General features: G+C 30.9%; 3 protein-coding genes across 6 annotated transcripts in view; all 3 read left to right on the forward strand.

The window, feature by feature from the left end:
• Positions 1 to 14,617, forward strand: part of LOC134244086 (glucagon-like peptide 1 receptor) — a 98,647-nt gene extending 84,030 nt beyond the window's left edge. Inside the window, exons 7-11 of the mRNA XM_062726359.1 lie at positions 13,350 to 13,432; positions 13,591 to 13,641; positions 13,806 to 13,932; positions 14,196 to 14,237; positions 14,426 to 14,617. Coding sequence (XP_062582343.1) covers positions 13,350 to 13,432; positions 13,591 to 13,641; positions 13,806 to 13,932; positions 14,196 to 14,237; positions 14,426 to 14,575 — 453 coding nt within the window. The 3' untranslated portion in view covers positions 14,576 to 14,617. The remainder of the gene's footprint in view (positions 1 to 13,349; positions 13,433 to 13,590; positions 13,642 to 13,805; positions 13,933 to 14,195; positions 14,238 to 14,425) is intronic.
• The window catches only part of LOC134244088 (cerebellin-1-like), an 86,016-nt gene that overhangs the window by 54,783 nt on the left and 12,260 nt on the right, over positions 1 to 18,973 (forward strand). The window contains exon 1 of one of the 4 annotated variants that reach the window (XM_062726361.1): positions 16,726 to 16,956. The exons of 1 other annotated variant lie outside the window; for it this stretch is intronic. The gene's annotated coding sequence lies outside the window, so the exon portion shown is untranslated. Of the gene's footprint in view, positions 1 to 16,725; positions 16,957 to 18,973 lie in introns of those variants that run through there. 2 more of the 4 variants (XM_062726364.1, XM_062726362.1) reach the window with 2 other exon arrangements.
• Positions 3,318 to 10,430, forward strand: LOC134244090 (parathyroid hormone/parathyroid hormone-related peptide receptor-like). Its single transcript, XM_062726365.1, has 6 exons — positions 3,318 to 3,403; positions 3,981 to 4,074; positions 6,052 to 6,162; positions 6,797 to 6,915; positions 7,667 to 7,767; positions 9,227 to 10,430. The coding sequence occupies exons 1-6, from the start codon at positions 3,380 to 3,382 to the stop codon at positions 9,504 to 9,506; spliced, it is 729 nt and encodes a 242-aa protein (XP_062582349.1). The 5' UTR covers positions 3,318 to 3,379; the 3' UTR covers positions 9,507 to 10,430.

An 18,973-nucleotide genomic window follows, 5' to 3' on the forward strand; every position in this document is an offset into this window, starting at 1 on the left:
ATAGGACTTTTCAGGTCTTCACCGGCAATTGGTGACGTCTCCATATATGAGCAAAACAATTGTCAAGAAAGACGTAAAAAACAACAAATAAACAAATCAACAATTCATGGTTTAAAAATTATAAATTTGGTGGCTTAATTTAGCTTTTCGTCCAAAAAAAAATATTAAACGCCGAATAAAGAACTTCTAATAGGAGTTTGGAATTTTTATTCAGATTTATACGTTTAACATTGTTAATATCTTATTACGAATCATTAATCAGTTCTTCTTTCAGGTTTTGCCTTATCGAAGATAAATATTTGGGTAGATGGTTCTCATTGTGGGTATTTTGAGGGTCCAGCGGAACCTGGAACTAATGCCACAATTGTCTGCAGTGGGTGTTATTTTGGAAAAGTTGTCGCCGTATCAGCCTGGGACGGTATCTCGTCACGATATCTCTCGGTTTGTGAAGTTATGATCATCGGACTGAGAAAAACGTGATTATCGTTTTCTTATTACATACAACAACCTTGTGTCCATTTTGATTTTAATCATGAAATTCAACTTGACGTTGACTGCAAGCTGGCTTAAAATTATGTCATTGTACATGTATTTGGAATGTACATACGTGTACACAAAAACATATAATCTTTAGCTCATCATTTGTGTTGGATTGTAAACTTTTATTGGAAAGAATACACACTGAGATATGGCAAAAAGCTATCTCTACGGTTCGTTTCTTGAACCTTTACTATTCAGAATGAAACTTCTTGCCCTTTTAAGCTTTCGGTTGTGAATAAATTATAATAAAAGCATTTTAAATGTCTCTCATTATTCTTCCATTCAATTGTGAAAAGCCTCATTTTTAATTAAATGAATAAATGTACATAAGTAAAAATGTTTTACAATAGAAGTATAACAAAGAAAAGCCATTAACAAAGAGCGTGCTTTAAAATATTGAATGAACTGAGAGACATTAACTACAAATGCAGGTGATAAGAGTATATCCTTCTTATACATGCATTCTTAAGAATATTGCATTTTCAAAACTGGATCTAATCTAGTTCATTTAAAAGTAAATATTCCATAATTGTGTCCAAAAAGTCATTGACAGAATAAAATGCAAACCTGGTCTATCACCAATTACGTCAAACTTGTACCAAAAACCAGCTTGATTTATGCAAGAAATCAGGTGGTAAACCAGATGGGACAAACTAACAGGCAAACAAAATAAGTTAAATAACCCATTACGGTAAAATCAGCTAAACTCGTACCAAATATCAGGTAAATATCTTCAAGTGTTTAGAAAAAAGGTGTAGAATACCAGGTGGGACAAACTGACAAACAGAGGGATAGACAGATAGAGATAAAGAGAGATGGATGAACAGTTAGTCAAATAGATGCAGCTTCACCAGATTGGTAAAAAAATGACTATAGACGAGTTGAATTTCTCTAGTTTATTAAAACTTCTGGTTCTTAGATTATAGTCATCGTCTTAAATAAAGAGTCCCCAGTCAAGAACAGTCAATAACATTCAAGAAGCAATGCAAGTTTATGTTATTTAATGATTGAATTATTTCATAAATCAATAATACACATGTATGTTGAACTTTTATCAGTCAAAACGACGATTTAAGAAACATATTTGGTACAAAAATCATCTCCCTCGTCGGGCCTTTTGAATATTATTTCCTTGAATTGTATATCATTCTATTGACCTACTCAAAAAATCAAAAATTTTATTTTAATTTTAAACTCGTAAGTATTTAAACATGAATCGGAATTCCATGTTATGACAATTTTTGCAATGTACATTGAATGCAGTTGAAAATATGGATAAATATTGAAAATGCAATATCAAATCTAGACTTTATAGGGAAGTAATTTCACAATTTTACAGAGGTACAAGATTAAAAATCAGACGTTTTTTGTTTTGCATTGTTTCGGAAATTGGGAAATCGGACATGGGATCACAATGTTGTTGAATGTTTGTTATGACAAATGTGTCCGATCCGGAGGATTCAATGCTGAGTATATAAGTGCACTGCTCTTATTGTCATTAATTTCATTGTGCTGTCCATGAGTGAAACAGATGAAAACTAATCCTTGGACTTTACCAGACAGCATGCGATAATTTCTAGATTAACAGAAGACTCACTTTTTTAAGCAAAACAAATACTTTGCAAAAGATTTTAGGGTTTACATCTGTTTTCTAATCAATTTCAAACGTTTACAGAGAGACACGAGAGTAAAGATTGTAGACTTGTAGACAAAGAAAATACAGTGATAAATCACTATATTAAAAAAAAGCTTAAAAATTCTGAAAATTTTGGTTTAGAAAAAAGGCCTATGAAGAATCGTAAGTCAAAATACGACCGGATACTACATGTACTTTAAATTGGCTTCTAATGTCAATTTAATGACCATTTGAATTACAAAATGCTGACTATAATATATCTAAAAAACAACTTACCGGTATATGTCAGTAGACAAGGGTGTGTCTTTTGCAATTTGGGTTTAGACTTCTCCTTTGTCTTACCCTTACACATTAGTAGAGCATAGAAAGGATTTCTTGAACAACTGTACATGTATACTCAGTAAAAAGACATAGTTTTGGAAATTTAAAGCTATCTTTAAATAGTTTATGAACTTGATATTGTGTGGAGTTTCCTTGAATAACAATTTGTCAAAACAAGCTATTGACCAAAAATTGATGACACAAGGATATAAGCAGTCTTCCCTGAAATCATCATTTCACAAGTTCTCCATGTGTGGTCTATACAAAGACCTTATCTGTAAATACAATCTATCATCAAGTTAAATGTTTGCATACTCATCAAGCCATTATTAACTAAATGAAATTTTTACGGAATTTAATCGATCAGGACAAGAAGTACACGTCAGGTGTAAGCGATCGACAGAGAATACTTACTATTCCATGGCATCTGATTCTGCCTGTGATGTTTTGGGAGGTCTGTGTTTAATCTGCTCCCGCGATATATATTGTTTTAATGGCTTTTTAGAGCTTGAATACTTTTCGTATTGTCTACATTTCAGCAGGGTTTTTTTTAGTATTTACAGCTACATGTTCTTGTAACATGGTTACATGTACTGACTGGTAATGAATAAGCCCCATGGCTTGGAGAAGGGTTTTAACAAGTTGTTTTGCAGTTCACTATTGTTCCCAGCAAACAATACCGGGGGAGACTGAACTTTAAAAGGTCAGGATTTTGACAGTGGCATGTCAAAACAATAGCTTAACACCAACAGTTGCAGCTGATCGTTATAATATTTTGACAATTTTGTCATCCAGTGCTGTAATATTCATGGTTATAAAATGAGTCTCTATCGAACAAGCCCAATTAAACTGAAATTTATTGGATATTTAAGTGTGTTCAATATGTCCACCATAATGGAAAGAAAGGTAAGATAACTATTTACTTATTTTTAAATCCTTCGAAATACAAGAAATGTGTGATAATAATTTTAAAATCAAAGGTAATGCAATTATACAAGAAATTATACTGCAAAAATAATTTTTGGGAAATAAATAATTTTGAATAGCATTATCATTAATATCCTTGATTTTCTTTTAATGAACAATAAAATTTATATACAATATAAATTTAGTCATAATTAGAAAAATGCATATTATATTTGGCATGTAGGTAAATTTGAAAAAAGTAAAGGAAAATTATGCTTATTTGATGATATGTATAATTAAAAATATGTCTGATGTATTATTTATTTTTAACTATTGAAAAAACTTGATTGACCGATGCATATCAATTCTAGTTTAAATTAACCTCCATTTTGATTTTTTTTAATTTCATTTCATCCAAAAGTACTCAATTCAAATTAAAAAAAGAATATATTATTTATCTTGAAATAAAAACAAAACAAATTTTAAAATTAATCAACAGAAAAATCCAATAATATACATGTAAGGATGCTACACTGACCATAAATAATAATAATTAAAGATATCATTTATATCTTAGGAATATAAAGTATCATTAGATGATCAAATAAATGGTATGAAAGAAGCAAAAGAGATTTGTAATGCAACGATTCAAAAACATGGACCAACTGAAGGTAAGACAAGTTCGTTTTTATTATTTCTTATACTGTAGAATCATCTTAAGGATATCCGATCCTCAGACAGGAAGGATAACTCCAAAATTTAATATTTAATTTGAAATGCATCAAAATGAAGCTTAAAAATGAAAATTTTTCATGCAACACTTTTCATTTTATTCATCTTTATAAGATTAAAAGTTTTTGGAAGTCTTAGAAAAGGTCTTATAAAAGATTTATTGAATCCAGCCTTATATACATATGTACCAATGCTTATTAGCATGATATGAAACGATAAGTGATTTGTGGTGTCTTGCAATGATAGCAAAAACCTTTGACGCTATGTATTATAGAATATATGAAGGAATTAGAAGAAAAAAATACCAAAAAAGTATACTGCAAAAACAATCATGACATAATTTTGAATGCATTATCATTAATACCTATCGTTTTTTAACCTAAAAATATATTAATTTTGTTGATCAATTTGCAGTTAGGAAAATGCATTGCTGATATTATAATTCGCCTTTTATTATTTATTTTTAATATTGAAAAAATTTGACAATTTTCCTCTATATAATATGATTTTTTTTAATCTTTAACTTTCAAACAAAAAAATATCTTGAAATAAAAAAAAACAAATTTTAAAATTTATCCAATAATTACAGAGATACTTTTAATAAAGTATTTTTGATAACTTAACTGCTAATTTTATAAACCTGAGAATCGGACTACCTTAATTCGTGGGGGGTCAATGTTTATGGGCGAGCAAAGATTTGTTAGTTTTTGTTTGGTTCGTGGTGAAGTTATTTCGTAGGTAAATCGTATATACAGAAGTTTCTTGACAAAATAAATGTTTGTTGGGATGTAAAATCATTATTAAGGGAGGCCCAATAAATGAAAACACTGACACTTAAATATGATTTTGAAAATTCCCTTTTCAAAATTGTTTTTTTTTCTTCTATTTGCTTGATTTCTCTTTACAAGAGATTTGGTGAAAATTTAATTGGGATTACTTTAAGTTGATTAAGAATATGATTTTTCTTTGCAGTTCTATTGCTAAATGAATTTTGTTCCTTATATTAAATTGTTTGTCTGTACTTCAATGGGGGTGGGTGGGTGGGGGTATATATTTCAAAATATAAAGCATGTATATTTGCTTTAAAAAAATTCTATATATTAATGTTGAATACTGCAACAAATGTCATACCGATATTTCTAAATGTCGTATTTTTGTAAATACATTTTAAAGTATACTACACATAATGCAGAAAGGATGTCTATACAGCTTTAATGTTTTATACCATGGGTCAAGAAATGTGAATTGATTTTTCAAATGAATTAAGCGTTAAAAATGTAATTTAATCAAGGTCGTCTCAGTTGAAATAGAACTAGGATATAATGAATGGACTGCTAAATAGAACGAATGGATAACAAATAATTCAATAACTCAAAATATTTATAACTTTGTGATACATGTTATTTTCTATGTTATGGTTTTTTTTTTGTATTTAAATTTACGTACACTCTTTTCCCTGTTCATATAAAATAAAATATTTTTTTTCGTATGGACTTTTAACAGCTTATTATTAAACTTAAATTATATCTTTATTGTTTTCATTTCTTTGTTGTTGTAATACGTTTTCGTAGTTTAAAATACATTAATTTTTAAGCATATCAAACATAAAATCCTTATCTAATTTCAGTAGATAAATTTACTTGACGTTTTTCTACAGATCTATTATAAGATTGATATCAGTAAATACTGTGTTGACATTTTTAAAAGATGTCCTTCTATTTTGGTTTATATACACAGATTGATGACTGTAGTGTCATGTTGTAAATTTTGTATTTACTGCCACCCGGTAAATTTAAAATTTAACATGACAGTTGAGAAATTTAGTTGATTTTTTTAAAATCAGATCTCTTTTGTCCACCTGTTTGGGGTCATATGATGATTGATGTTAGTAGATTCATTAACTTTTTATTTTACAGATCTACTATGTCCACCTATCTGGGATCATATTATGTGTTGGAGATCTGCCAAACCCGGAACCACTGTTTCTGCACCATGTCCTAGTTACATAGACAGGTTCCTCATCAATGGTTAGTCCAGATCTAAAAATGTATTTCCTATTACATGTAAAAAGAGTTCCTTTAGCAACTGATCAAAAATCAGCATATTAAATAATTTATGATTAAAGAATTAAATATCAAACAATTAGAATCCTACAATTTAATTGCATGTCAGTGGTGAGGCCCATAAGACCATAAACGAAGAAAAAAAAATTCAAAAGTAAAATTTTAATTTAGATTATTTGATTTTTATTTTATCAAAATATTAGAAAAAGTTTATAACATCCAAGAACAAAAAAGTGGTGAATTCAAAGTTAAATACTCCTTTAAACGTTTGTTCTCAGTTTATAATCTTGACGTATCAGAAATACTTGAAAGGTCATGTAAGATAGCATCCTTTTTTGATTTATTAATAAATGCACATTTCAATAACTCACCTCCTCCAAATCTTAAGCAAGATCTTTTGAAGGCTTCAGTTTCTTGTTGTGTACTCTGTGTTGGTTTAAAGAAAAATCACAACAAAATACATATTATAATAGATGCTTTCCCAAGTTCATAACAATATTAATCATTTTAGGGTTTCTTATAAGTTCGGGTTTTTGCTTGAGATTTGGAGGAGGTGAGTTAAAATATTATGATAAAAATATGAATCTTTGCATTATAGGTTTTGCCAAAAAGACCTGCACCAATGATGGTACATGGTACCAGAATCCACATACCAACAGAAGTTGGACTAACTTCACTAACTGTATACAAAGTGAAGCCAGTCAAAACTTACTAAAAGTAAGCTAATAAATTTTCTACTTGACACTTATAAAGGAGGCATATAATATTTTTCAACAGCCCAAAAATCGATGTTTGATTGAACTAATGGTACAGTTTTTCTTACTTTTATTCAAAGTATCCATACGACAGAAAGGTGCATAAAGGCATTATGCCTTTTTCTATCACGAAATCTAGTTTCTGGTAGCTTCAGCCTAGCCTACAACGTGCAAAAATTATTTTAAATTAAGCTTAATGTATTGAGTGTCATTTTTTATAGATCATATTTATTTTTATATAATATAAAATAATTTTTATAGATAGCAAATGATGATCAAATTTAAAAAGCCCATTGAAACTATGTAAAAAAAATATAAGCGGAACCAACATGGCCTTTGAAAACAGATGGCACTTCAAGAGCCATGGAGGAGAATGCATACTTTAGACTGATTAATTCCACTGGGGCTCCTAGCCGTGATCTGGCATACAGAAAAATCCGTAGATAGTTAAGTTTAAAAAGTGTCATGTTAACATTTTATAGATTTATTAAATGAGCTTGCAAGAATTAGTGTTTTAGGGATATTTATAATTCGTAGAGAGAGAGAGAGAGAGAGAGAGAGAGAGAGAGAGAGAGAGAGAGAGAGAGAGAGAGAGAGATGTAAGAATTAATCGTAAGTTATGTTTAATTAAGATGCCAATGCATAATGTCTTTTATATATGCTGAGTCATGTTGCACATCTTAAAATCTAAATATTTTTTTTTTTCGTTTTAGAAAAACCTAAATTATATACAGACTATCTCGATGGCAGGTTATGCGCTTTCAATTATATCCCTAATCATTGCAGTAATTATGCTGCTTAGACACAGATACAGGTGAATATTTACATTTGAAAATGTTTTCCTTTATATTACATTATACTGAAAGCAATGCGTATCTCTAACCGTATAAATACAGGTTCTTTGAACGTCATAAACGTTCGACGTTATTTCTCAGTGACGTTGTAAAAGGTCGTAAAAGGTCGACGTGCTCTCAGTGGATTACATACATGCCATTGGGTTTGAAAATTAAAGCATTGCGTCCGTTAAAAGTCCAGGCAACTATAAAGTATGAATAAGTCACGAATCTAAATATAAGTAATAACTAAAGCCCTTCGGGCTTTATGGAATTTGATCTCGTGACCAACCCGTATTTATATCCCGAAAGATGTTTTAAAATGAAACCTTATTATGCTCCTGGTTGAAAAGTGGTAGGGTATATTAGTAATCAGGATGTCCGTCCGTCTGTCTGTTACGCTTTGGTGTTTCCATCTCTTATCCGCAACTCCTCTTATACCACTGAATGAAATTTAATGAGAATTTCACAGTTTCTTTCTTTTATAGTACCATTGTGACCTCACATTTTACTTTTTGAGTCCATTTTATTTTGAGTTTTCCAGAGCAAAACATTGACACTGCCATTTTTTCTATAATATTGAAGGGTATCCATCTCTTATTCGTATCTCCTCCTTTACCAGGGATTAAAATTTAATGATACTTTCACGGATTTTTTAATTACATAATGCCATTGTGAACCCCCTATTTTCACTTTTTGACCTAACACTTATTTTGGGCCTCCAATAGCAAAACAATGACTTTGTCATTATAATCATACGGGAGGTGGGGTATCATTTAGTGAGCTCGTTGCTCACAGTACCTCTAGTTTCTTAAATATTTCAGGAATTACGGACATTGTGCAAACAATTTTGCACAATAAAGATGCAAAATATATTGTCGAGTACGGTAAAATTAGGATTTTTATTCAAATAAATTTTATTTTATTTTTCAAATTTGCAAGTCCTCGAAATTTGATAATTAAAGTCGTATTGATTTATAAGCGTTACGGGAAAAAATGAAAACAATGTAAGAGGGTATTCAATAATTTCTAGCTGAATATGGAATTCATTTTACAAGTTTTTATTTTATTTATCAAATTTTATTTTTTGAAGATTTAATGAATGCAGAGCACTGTGAAAATATTTATTTTTTTCTGTGAAAATATGAAGTGGATTAATTCAATGGCCTTAAAAATTGCAATAGAATAACAGGTAGAATTGATTTTGCCACATACATGTAAACACGTACGACAAAGCTGAGAAAAAAATGAAACAAAGAAAATATGACAGTGCGAATTTTAAACGGGGCAAGTAAAATTAATTGCGCGTGTGAAAGAGCAATCATTTATTTCTATTTATTTGTTAAAAATGTTATGAACATACAAGTATATACTTTAAATTTTGTTTATTGTATTATAAGAAAAAAATACTAATAAATTTTTTTTAAAATCTTATTTTAGTATAGGTTCTAAAAGACCAAGATCAAAGATAACATCTCTACATTTAAATTTGTTCATTGCGTATTGCCTGAGATCCATCGCTTCACTTTTGATGGAACATATATTTTCTATCAGCGCTAAACATCAGGCAGGGGAGATCACTGAAACACAGATCCAAAACTCGGTCAGTAATATTAAGGACATTATAATCATGTACTATGTGTTTTTGTATGACATGCGTCATGCATGTAACATAAGGTTTTTAGACATAACAACGGGAAGGTTTGTCAAAACAAACTGACATAGAAGAAATGTGTTGTCATGGCAAAATTCGCTTTTCATAAATAATAAATAATTCGCGTTGGGATGTGTTATGTATATGTTTCTGTAAAACTACACAATAGCCTGTTCATCATATACCCCCAACAATTTATCTGACTCAATCCAAAGTCATTTTTCACGGAAAATGGGCATTTATATTTATGGTAGCTGGTATGGTATAACGTGAATCTTTACTATAAATAGTATATTTATAATTTGATAATTAATATATTATTATATTTTTCATTTCTTGATCATTTACATGGACTCTGTAGTACTTTTCTGAGATTTTTATCTCTCAAATTCTATCCAAAAGAAAGCAAATATTTACTTTGATTTACAGTGGCAAAAATGGCAATTAAAAAAGAATTATAATGAAAACGTAATTACCTTACATGTAAGTATAGTACTTGATTTTTAATTTTTTAAATTTGTCTTAATTTTAGGACTATAATTTTATACATACATGTATGTTGTATTTTCTGAGTTAGAACATTCTCATCATGTAACGTATTTATTGCTTAATATGATGCCATTATTGTTAATGGGGACACCAGTGTCCCAGTAAGCAACACATTAAAAATCGTGTAATTGTCAAGATATCTGCAAAATTGAGAAGACTGAAAATGGGGAATGAAATATATGGAGGTAATGAACAGTATTCAAACAACAATCAAACAAATACACATTTTGGAGCGGAGCTGAGCAAACACAGGCCTCTAAGATATCAGAGGTGGGATCAAGTGCCATGGAAGAGGGAGCTTCCCCTGCAAACCAGTTTCATCCACCTCTTTGAATCAGGAAAGAAAGGGAAAATCTGTGGACAATTCCGTAATTAAAGACTGATAAAAGTAAGAGTTCTGGTAAAATAGACGAATTCCGACTTGGACAAAATTATAAACCACCTGGAAACACCAGTAATTTTTTGAGAATCAATCAGTCATTATATGATTTAACGTCAGGGGGATTTTTCAAAGAAAAATGATACTAGCATTTGAGAAATGATAGATAAAAAAAAAACCTTCAAAACGGTAACTTAGTCGCAAAACGTGATTACGTCATTTTTTCAATCGTCAACTTTGATATGCAGCATTATAACCATGTCACTAGTATATGTGGTTTACGTCTCTCAGTTGATTCGTTACGCAATAACATGCTCTACATACAATTTTTTTAAATGAGGCAAGCTATTGACAAAATAGTTGATAAAAAAGGAAACTCTACATTTTAGTTTATCGCAAACCATGCTTGAAAGTATACACTTCAACCGAAATTGTGAAGTGTTGAGTGATGACACTGATGAATCTGACTGAAATACAGCTGCGAAATCCCACAAAGAATATGACTGGTGTTTTATTTATAGGCCCGCCCACTTTCTCAAATGTAAAGCAGAAAAATAAAGTCCTTTCATCATATGGAAATCGATGTTATCTATCATTTAGACATTTGTAGGAAGTTAGGAAAATACTGAAGTCAGCTTTCTTATATTATAGCAAATAAAAAGTTTGGCATATTATATAACGACCATCTTCCTCCCTCTCTCTCTCTCTCTCTCTCTCTCTCTCTCTCGTATATCTCTCTCTCTCTCTCTCTCCTAGTATGGATGATTTGTTGTAACCCATGGTATTTTCAGAAAAGAAATAACATTTTTCCACACCTTTTAATTGGATGGGGTAAGAATGGTTGATTTCAATATTGTACGATATTCTGATAGGCAAATATCTGACTTCTTCTTTGAGCATTGTTGATTAATGATTTAAGGATACGCCACGTTGTTTTGAATTTAAATTATTTCTTAATACCTGTAAAATTAAAAAATACAGTTGTTGTTACGATTCTCGGCAATACTGTACACCACCTCTTAATGAAATTTATAGGAAATACCAGCTACGAGGGGTTATCAAAAAGTTCGTGGACTGGCGCAATAAAATTAAAACCACTTTAGGCATAGTAATGAATTTCAAAACATTTAGTTAGCATCATCTTTTCTATCTATAGAAAAAACCACAAATCATAGATCTTATTTTTTTTTTTAAATAAATAGTGTTTTTGAAAGCAATGATTTGTCTAGGCGGCGCAACCTCGAAAATGACTTTTTTTTCGCCCTCGGTATTTCCGAGGAAAACTCCTTTGTTATGAACATCTGACATCAAAATATCCCATTAATTCTGGTTTGTGATGAGACGGTATTACCCTGTAAAATTTGTAATTTTTACATCATTCGGTAAGTTCTATAAAATGTTATCGTACATTTTGTCTGGAATGTCCAAAAATTAAGGGCTTTCAGATGACGTCAAAAGGGGGAAGGGAGTTCTTTTTCCAACATTTCATAAAGTTTTGTGCCTGAAAAAACTGTTATACACCTACAAAATGTTAAATTTGGCTACAGGGAAATAAAATGCATCCAGAGGACTTGTTTTTAATGCCAAAATATATTCCGAGAGAAAAGGAATGAACAGTTTATGTCGATTTGTACTCATGGTATGAAAAATCATTCACGTCAAAAATGACGTTGGTTATTTGTGGTTGATATTGAACACAAAAAGCAAACTGTGTTGACACAATCAAGCAAGGATCTCTCCCAATGAATAAATCCATATGCAATATTATATGCATTGAAAGCCGCCTTTCATGACATTGTAAAGGCATACAAACAAGAAGGGTTTAAGTCCTTAGTCAACTCCAGGAAACTTCATCACGATAAGTGTATGAGGTAGAAGAATCGGACTTTGAAAAATACGACGCTTTGGGACGTCATAAAATTAAACGACGACAGCGCCGGGTGATCATATAATGTCGTTTTTATTTTATTATAATTTGGCAAATAATGAACGTATGAAGCTAAAAATTTCAACATTTCTTTATTTTTTGTTGTTTTATGTTCCTTATGAATTTTGAAAGCACAGACTACGTAGTATTAATTTTATAGCCTCAGTCCACGAACTTTTTGATAACCCCTCGTAAAACTATTTTGAGCAAAATACCAGGATTCTCATCATTTTATATAAGATCAAATCTCCTGTTTATGAACGCTGATTTTGTATGTGTAAGAACATCTTTGGTACCATGATTTTATATTTAGAATATCTTAGAAAATTATAATTAGAATAGTTATAATTGTTTGCACAAATTGTAGAGGTAACATTTATTGAAATAATGATTTTATTTACATGAACAATGTATGTCGGTACCGCATTGTGTTAAGATAGTAGTAATTGACCTTACTTGCAGGTGGACCTTTGCTTATAGTGATACCATGGGTTTGTCTGCGGATTTTCTTAGATGATGAGATGTGAGTGTTTATAAATATTCTTCTTTTCTTCATTTTAAGCATTATGCTCTTTTCACCAACTTTTCAACAGCAAATTATGAAAACCACTGAATTATGTTTTGTTTCTATCTATTATTTACAGGTGTTGGATGACAATCGATATTAACAACTATGAGTCCTGGGAGGCCTGGATGTTTTTGGGGCCTGTGCTTATTATCAATACGGTGAGAATGTTTTGTTAATTGGTGACTGAAAAAACTTATTAAACTAATTTATCTTTGGCCTAATGAAAAGTAAATTAATATAATTTCTTTTTCATTAATTTATGAAGTACTTGTCATTTACCCTGAGTAAAAAAAATCAGGACAAGTACAGTGTATTAATATCAACATTTATTCGGGATAAAATATGCAATTATCTTAATTTAATGTAATATTTATAATTCTTTACCTAACTATAACTACATTGGGAATGCAACAGTGTTTAGACTTAGAGCTTTTTGATGGAAAAATGTCATAAAGATGTAAAATAAATTTAAATCAATTTTTTCAGGTAAACATTGTTTACTTAATCCTGATAGGCAGGTTTGTCATAAAGAACCACATGATGAAGAAAATTACCAGTAGCTCAACAGAGTAAGTATTTATCATCAGTAAAAATAGAAACGTGACCAAATATATTACATAAATAATGCAAATTGATCCCATGAGGAAACCTGGAGAGAGAGAAAGAGAGAGATTTCTTTTATCACCAAGGCAATTTTATGATTGGTTACATTTTGATACATTTTAAGTTTCAGAAGGCATTGCAGTGGACCAAAAGAACATACCATTACTACAATCCTGTAAGTTACTCACGGAAAGCAAAATCAGTATCAAGTGGAGGCATAAATTTGACTTTTATTTGATGCTAATCTGGATGAAATAAAGCTTTACAGGCTTGTGAAATTGCAATAGTAACCTAACCTAGAACTTTTTTAAAAATTTTCTTTTCCATTTTTTGTTACAGAAATACAGCGAAGCATATCTGCATCATCATTCCTTTACTTGGAGTACCTGACATTGTACTTACTATTTTGTCATTTTGGCCTAATATTCATTTCTTGTATGCTGATATGTTTTTCAGTTCGTTCCAGGTAAAGTACTTTATCATTACATGACTTTGATAAAATATATCAATCCTAGCACTGCTGTCACATTTCTGCATTGTCTTTATCACAGATTAAACATATACATTTTTAACTATAAAGCAAAAATGATATTAAAGTTACATTTATAATAATTAATTAAAATCATTTTTAGTTTAAAAAAAGTATTACAAATGATTTTGTTTTATCTCAAAAAGGATGAGATTTTTAAATAGCAGTTGACCTTGATTAATTTACTATCTTTCCTTCAGGGTTTCATGTTAGCTGTGAGCTTGTGTTTGACGGAAAGAAAGGTATGGGTTTGTCTTCAGTTTTTTGTTTTTTTTTTTTTTTTGGTTCCTAAGAATAGAATAGACCAACAGTTTCCTTATAATAAACATTTGCTTGGTTTGAACAATAGTTTAATATCATATTTTATTTACTTTTCAATTATGTTTAAATTAAAAAAAATTAAATTGTTTTTATTTTTTCCAATTTACAGGCTGTCAAAGATTTTAAAAGCCTTGTTTTACCTTGTACATCATTAACAAGGAGAGTATCGAGATCATCTTCTACTGGAGAAAACGCGAGTGTTAATACAAGTATTTACCAACTAATGAATCATGGGAGCTCAACAGTGCACAGTGTGTAATGTGCACAACTCTTATGTGTGAATGTGTTAATGTAGTTTCAATGATATTGCTTATAACTAAAACGAAATAAATTATCATTTCTAATTTTTAAGTGTTTGTATGGTTAATCAAGAGCTTGCTCTGAGTATGATCAAATTTTAAAGCGAGGCCTGCTACTGCATGATAAGTTGATAATACAAGGGTTTCAAAAACCTCCTATTACGTCTGTGTTTATACTGATTTTCATATTAACAGACGCCTTAGACATTCCCTTCTGACTGACAGAAGGAACATTCGTTACAAAAAGAAATAAATTATGTAACTGTTTTAATAAAAAGACAAATTTAAACTAGAACTGTCCAAACGGGACAAAATACCCCCCGCTGGGTTTTTCAGAAGTAAGTTTTTCCATAAGAAAGATATGGACCGGACACAAATTATGACATTTTTCCTCCAGTGACCTTGAACTTCCCCAAATGACCTTGGGTCAAGATCATGACACAACCTTGGGTTATGGGCAATCTTTGTGTGAAATGAGAACCTACCAAGTTTATCCATAAGAAAGATATGGACCGGACACGAATTATGAAATTTTTCTTCCAGTGACCTTGAACTTCCCCAAATGACCTTGGGTCAAGATCATGACACACCCTTGAGCTATGTGCAATCTTTGTGTGAAATGAGAACCTACCAAGTTTATCCATAAGAAAGATATGGACCGGACACGAATTATGAAATTTTTCTTCCAGTGACCTTGAACTTCCCCAAATGACCTTGGGTCAAGGTCATGACACACCCTTGGGCTATGGGCAATCCTTGTGTGAAATGAGAACCTTCCAAGTTTATCCATAAGAAAGATATGGACCGGACACGAATTATGACATTTTTCTTCCAGTGACCTTGAACTTCCCGAAATGACCTTGGGTCAAGGTCATGACACACCCTTGGGCTATGGGCAATCTTTGTGTGGAGTAGTAGATTCTAATGTCCCTCTGTAAGAAAGATATGGACCGGACACGTTTGCACAGACAGACAGACAGACGGACAAGGTGATTCCTATATACCCCCCAAACTTCGTTTGCGGAGGGTATAATTATTTTTAAGATTAAATTCCTTTTGAAATTCTTTCAAGATGCCACAACCTATCAAGGAGACTAGATGCAGAAACAGAGCTTAGATCAGACATCATGTGTCCAAAACGTATTGACTTATTGTTGGTTGCTCTAATAAGTTGTTGCTGTGGAAAAGATAAATGGTGAAATATTGGTCTTTTTTTATCAAGTCACTTTTAATATCCTATCAGAGAACGCTTGGAAATACTGAAACACATCATATTAATAAGTAAACTGTTTTCACAAAACAAAGTCAAACATAGATCTCTGTGGCCAAGACATGTAGCCATAGTCATAATTTGATATTCTGTCATAAATGTAGAAACATATTTTAATTCTAAATTCAAACGAATCACAAAACCAAATGATCCTGATATGAAAGTCAAGAAATTAGTGAAATGATTTTTAAATATCAAGAAAGAGAGAGAAGAGGTAAACTAAATATTCAATGTATAGCTAATTATAATATACATGTAGTTATAATTAACGATGTATTGAAAAGTTTATACTCCTATTATTATAATAGTATACCTATAATAAAATAATAACAATATAAACTTGTCAAATTTAATTAATTTTAAATACTAGTAGTGACATGAATTTTCCCTTAATACTTAATTTTCTGTGAACTTACTGATTAATTAACAATGAGAAGTTTTCTATTTGCAAATTTACTGAGACAATCTTAGTTTCGAGGGAAAAAAATAGGTCGTCGGATTACATGTAGTGTTCAGTACATCAAGAAAAGGAAAATAGGAATGGAAATAATTGACAATGAAACAAACAGAACAGGTGTTAGTAAAGAAGACAGTGTCTACCATTAAACAACAGTTACTAGTATTTTCCTCTGAAAACAGTTTTTTTTTCAAATTTGTGTGGATTTTTAGGCCAGTCAAAATAATTGTATAAATGTTTTGTGTTGTACATGTAAATTATACTTTTATACTAGAATTGTCAACTGTAACATCACGACTCTACTTAAACATTTAAAACTGTACGAGTATATGTTTTGTTAATCTTTTATTTACAGCAATAGTTGTGAACATATTTAGGCTTATTAACAAAATATGAAAACTAGCTCCTTAGCTCATAAAAATTCTCAACAGGAAACTCTTAAGGACGATTGAAAACAGGTCAGACTAAACGGAAGTATACATTCTTCCTTGTTTACGTGCAAAAAGGCAGGACTTATGAGTAAAAGAACTTAAGTTAGGGCATATGGTATTTTAATGCTAAAGGAAAAAATGGGAAATAATTAACCTTATTAGCCATCCTTTCGTGTGGTAAAGGTAAGATTAAGAGCTATTTTCATTTTTACTAACTAGTTTAAAAATCAATTTACGTTGCAATGTTTAAATATTGAACAAAAATTTATGAACCTTTAACAGAATTGTTCAAAGACTTGAAACACATAAAGATTTGCATTCATTTTCAGATAACAGTAAATGCATTCTTCATATGGCTCATACAGAAAGAATGTTATGTTTTTCAGGAACGTTTTGTTTTTCACCACTTTCCATTCTGTAGAGTGGGGAGGAATAATTTATCGTTGTTTTGGGATCTTATGAGTCAAAATTTTATTAAAATGATCACGGAAACAATCAACTCGTTATATATTTGAAAAATTTCCTTTTCCCAGTTTTTTTTTTGAAATGTTGATAAATCGATTTTAAATGCAAGACAACAAAGAAAGCAACATATTCCTGAATGCTAATTTACTTTTAAAAATGAAAATTTCTTTTTTGATTTGTTTTTATGACTTAAATATTCCCAAATTTGATATCTGTCTGGAAAATAAGGATCGTTAGATGTTACTGATTTCCGAAGAACACAATGAAAATCGATAAGAACAAGCAAATTCAAAGAATTGTGGTCCCCCGCTTTCGGTGTCTTTGTGGGTGAGATGTTATTTTTTATGACATATTGTGTGTAATATGAACATACTATCATATGTCATTTATTTAGAAAGTAACACTGAAGTTGATTTTTTTTGAAGGATGAAAACCCTAATCCTGACTGTTAAAAAGTTATGGCCAAAGTAAAAATTTAAAAGTAGGTAACTCCAAGTTCATAAAAGGGTCAAAGTTTTTGATATCCAATGAAAGGTTTTCTCACAAGGATTACATATGTGAAGTATGAAAGCCCTAGCCCTTACTGTTCAAAAGTTATGGTCAAGGTTAAAGTTTTTTTCATAAGTACGCAAATCTTTAAGGTCAAGGTCAAAAGGTCAAAATTGTTGATATCCAATGTAAGGACTTGCCACAAAGAATACATATGTGAAATATAAAAGTCCTAGTATCTACCGTTCAAAAGTTGTGACCAAAGTTAAAGTTTTTTTTAAAAGTAGTTAAAACTCCAATGTCAAGGTCAAAGGGTAAAAGTTGTTGGTATCGAATGAAAGGTCTTCTCAAAAGGATTACATATGTGAAGTATGAAAGCCCTAGCCCTCACCGTTCAAAAGTTATGGTCAAGGTTAAAGTTTTTCATAAGTACGTAAATCTCAAAGGTCAAGGTCAAAAGGTCAAGGTTGTTTGTATCCAATGAAATGTCTTGCAACAAGGAATACATATGTGAAATATAAAAGTTCTAGCATCTACTGTTTAAAAGTTGTGACCAAGGTTAAGTTTTTTCATAAGTACGTAAATCTCCAAGGTCAAGGTCAAAAGGTCAAGGTTGTTGTTATCCAATGAAACTCACAAGGATTACATTTGTGAAGTATAAATGCCTTACTCACCGTTCAAAAGATATGGTCAAGGTTAAAGTTTTTTCATTAGTACGTAAATCTCCAAGGTCAAGGTCAAAAGGTCAAGGTTGTTGTTATCCAATGAAAGGTCTTGCTACATACAATACATATGTGAAATATGAAAGTCCTAGTACCTACTACTCAAAAGTTATGTCCAAAGTAAAATGTTGGAATTTTAGTGTAAAAGTGGGTCAAACTCCATGGTCAAGGTCAAAAGGTCAAATTTTGTGGTAGAAAGTCTTTATACACATGTGAAATATGAAAGTCAAGCTCCACTAAATCAAAAGTTATGGGCAAGGTTAAAGTTTTTGTGACGGACAGGCTGACAGACTGACCGACTGACAGACTGACGGACAGACGGACAGACAGACAGACGAATGAGATTTAATGTCCCCTCGCTTTCGCGAAAGCGGGGGACAATAATTTTACTTTAGATCAAATTTTACATGGGGCATAAATTTCAAAATTTATCCTATACCAACCACGCTGTAGAATTTGTATACATATTACCAGGGAAATTCTACAAGTTCTAAGAAGGTGTAGAATATCTGGAATGTCCAGAC

This window comes from Saccostrea cucullata, unplaced genomic scaffold, assembly GCF_032062105.1.
Source record: "Saccostrea cucullata isolate Sc308-1 unplaced genomic scaffold, CSIRO_AGI_Scuc_v1 ctg769, whole genome shotgun sequence".
NCBI classification, from domain to species: Eukaryota; Metazoa; Mollusca; class Bivalvia; order Ostreida; family Ostreidae; genus Saccostrea; species Saccostrea cuccullata.

What these genes read in the sequence shown, in the direction of transcription:
- LOC134244090 (XM_062726365.1), top strand. Translation starts at nt 3,380, where the DNA reads ATGTCCACCATAATGGAAAGAAAG. An exon ending in AGACAGGTTCCTCATCAATG is followed by an intron (nt 6,163 to 6,796) that starts GTTAGTCCAGAT and finishes TTTGCATTATAG; the next exon opens with GTTTTGCCAAAAAGACCTGC. An exon ending in CCAGTCAAAACTTACTAAAA is followed by an intron (nt 6,916 to 7,666) that starts GTAAGCTAATAA and finishes TTTTCGTTTTAG; the next exon opens with AAAAACCTAAATTATATACA.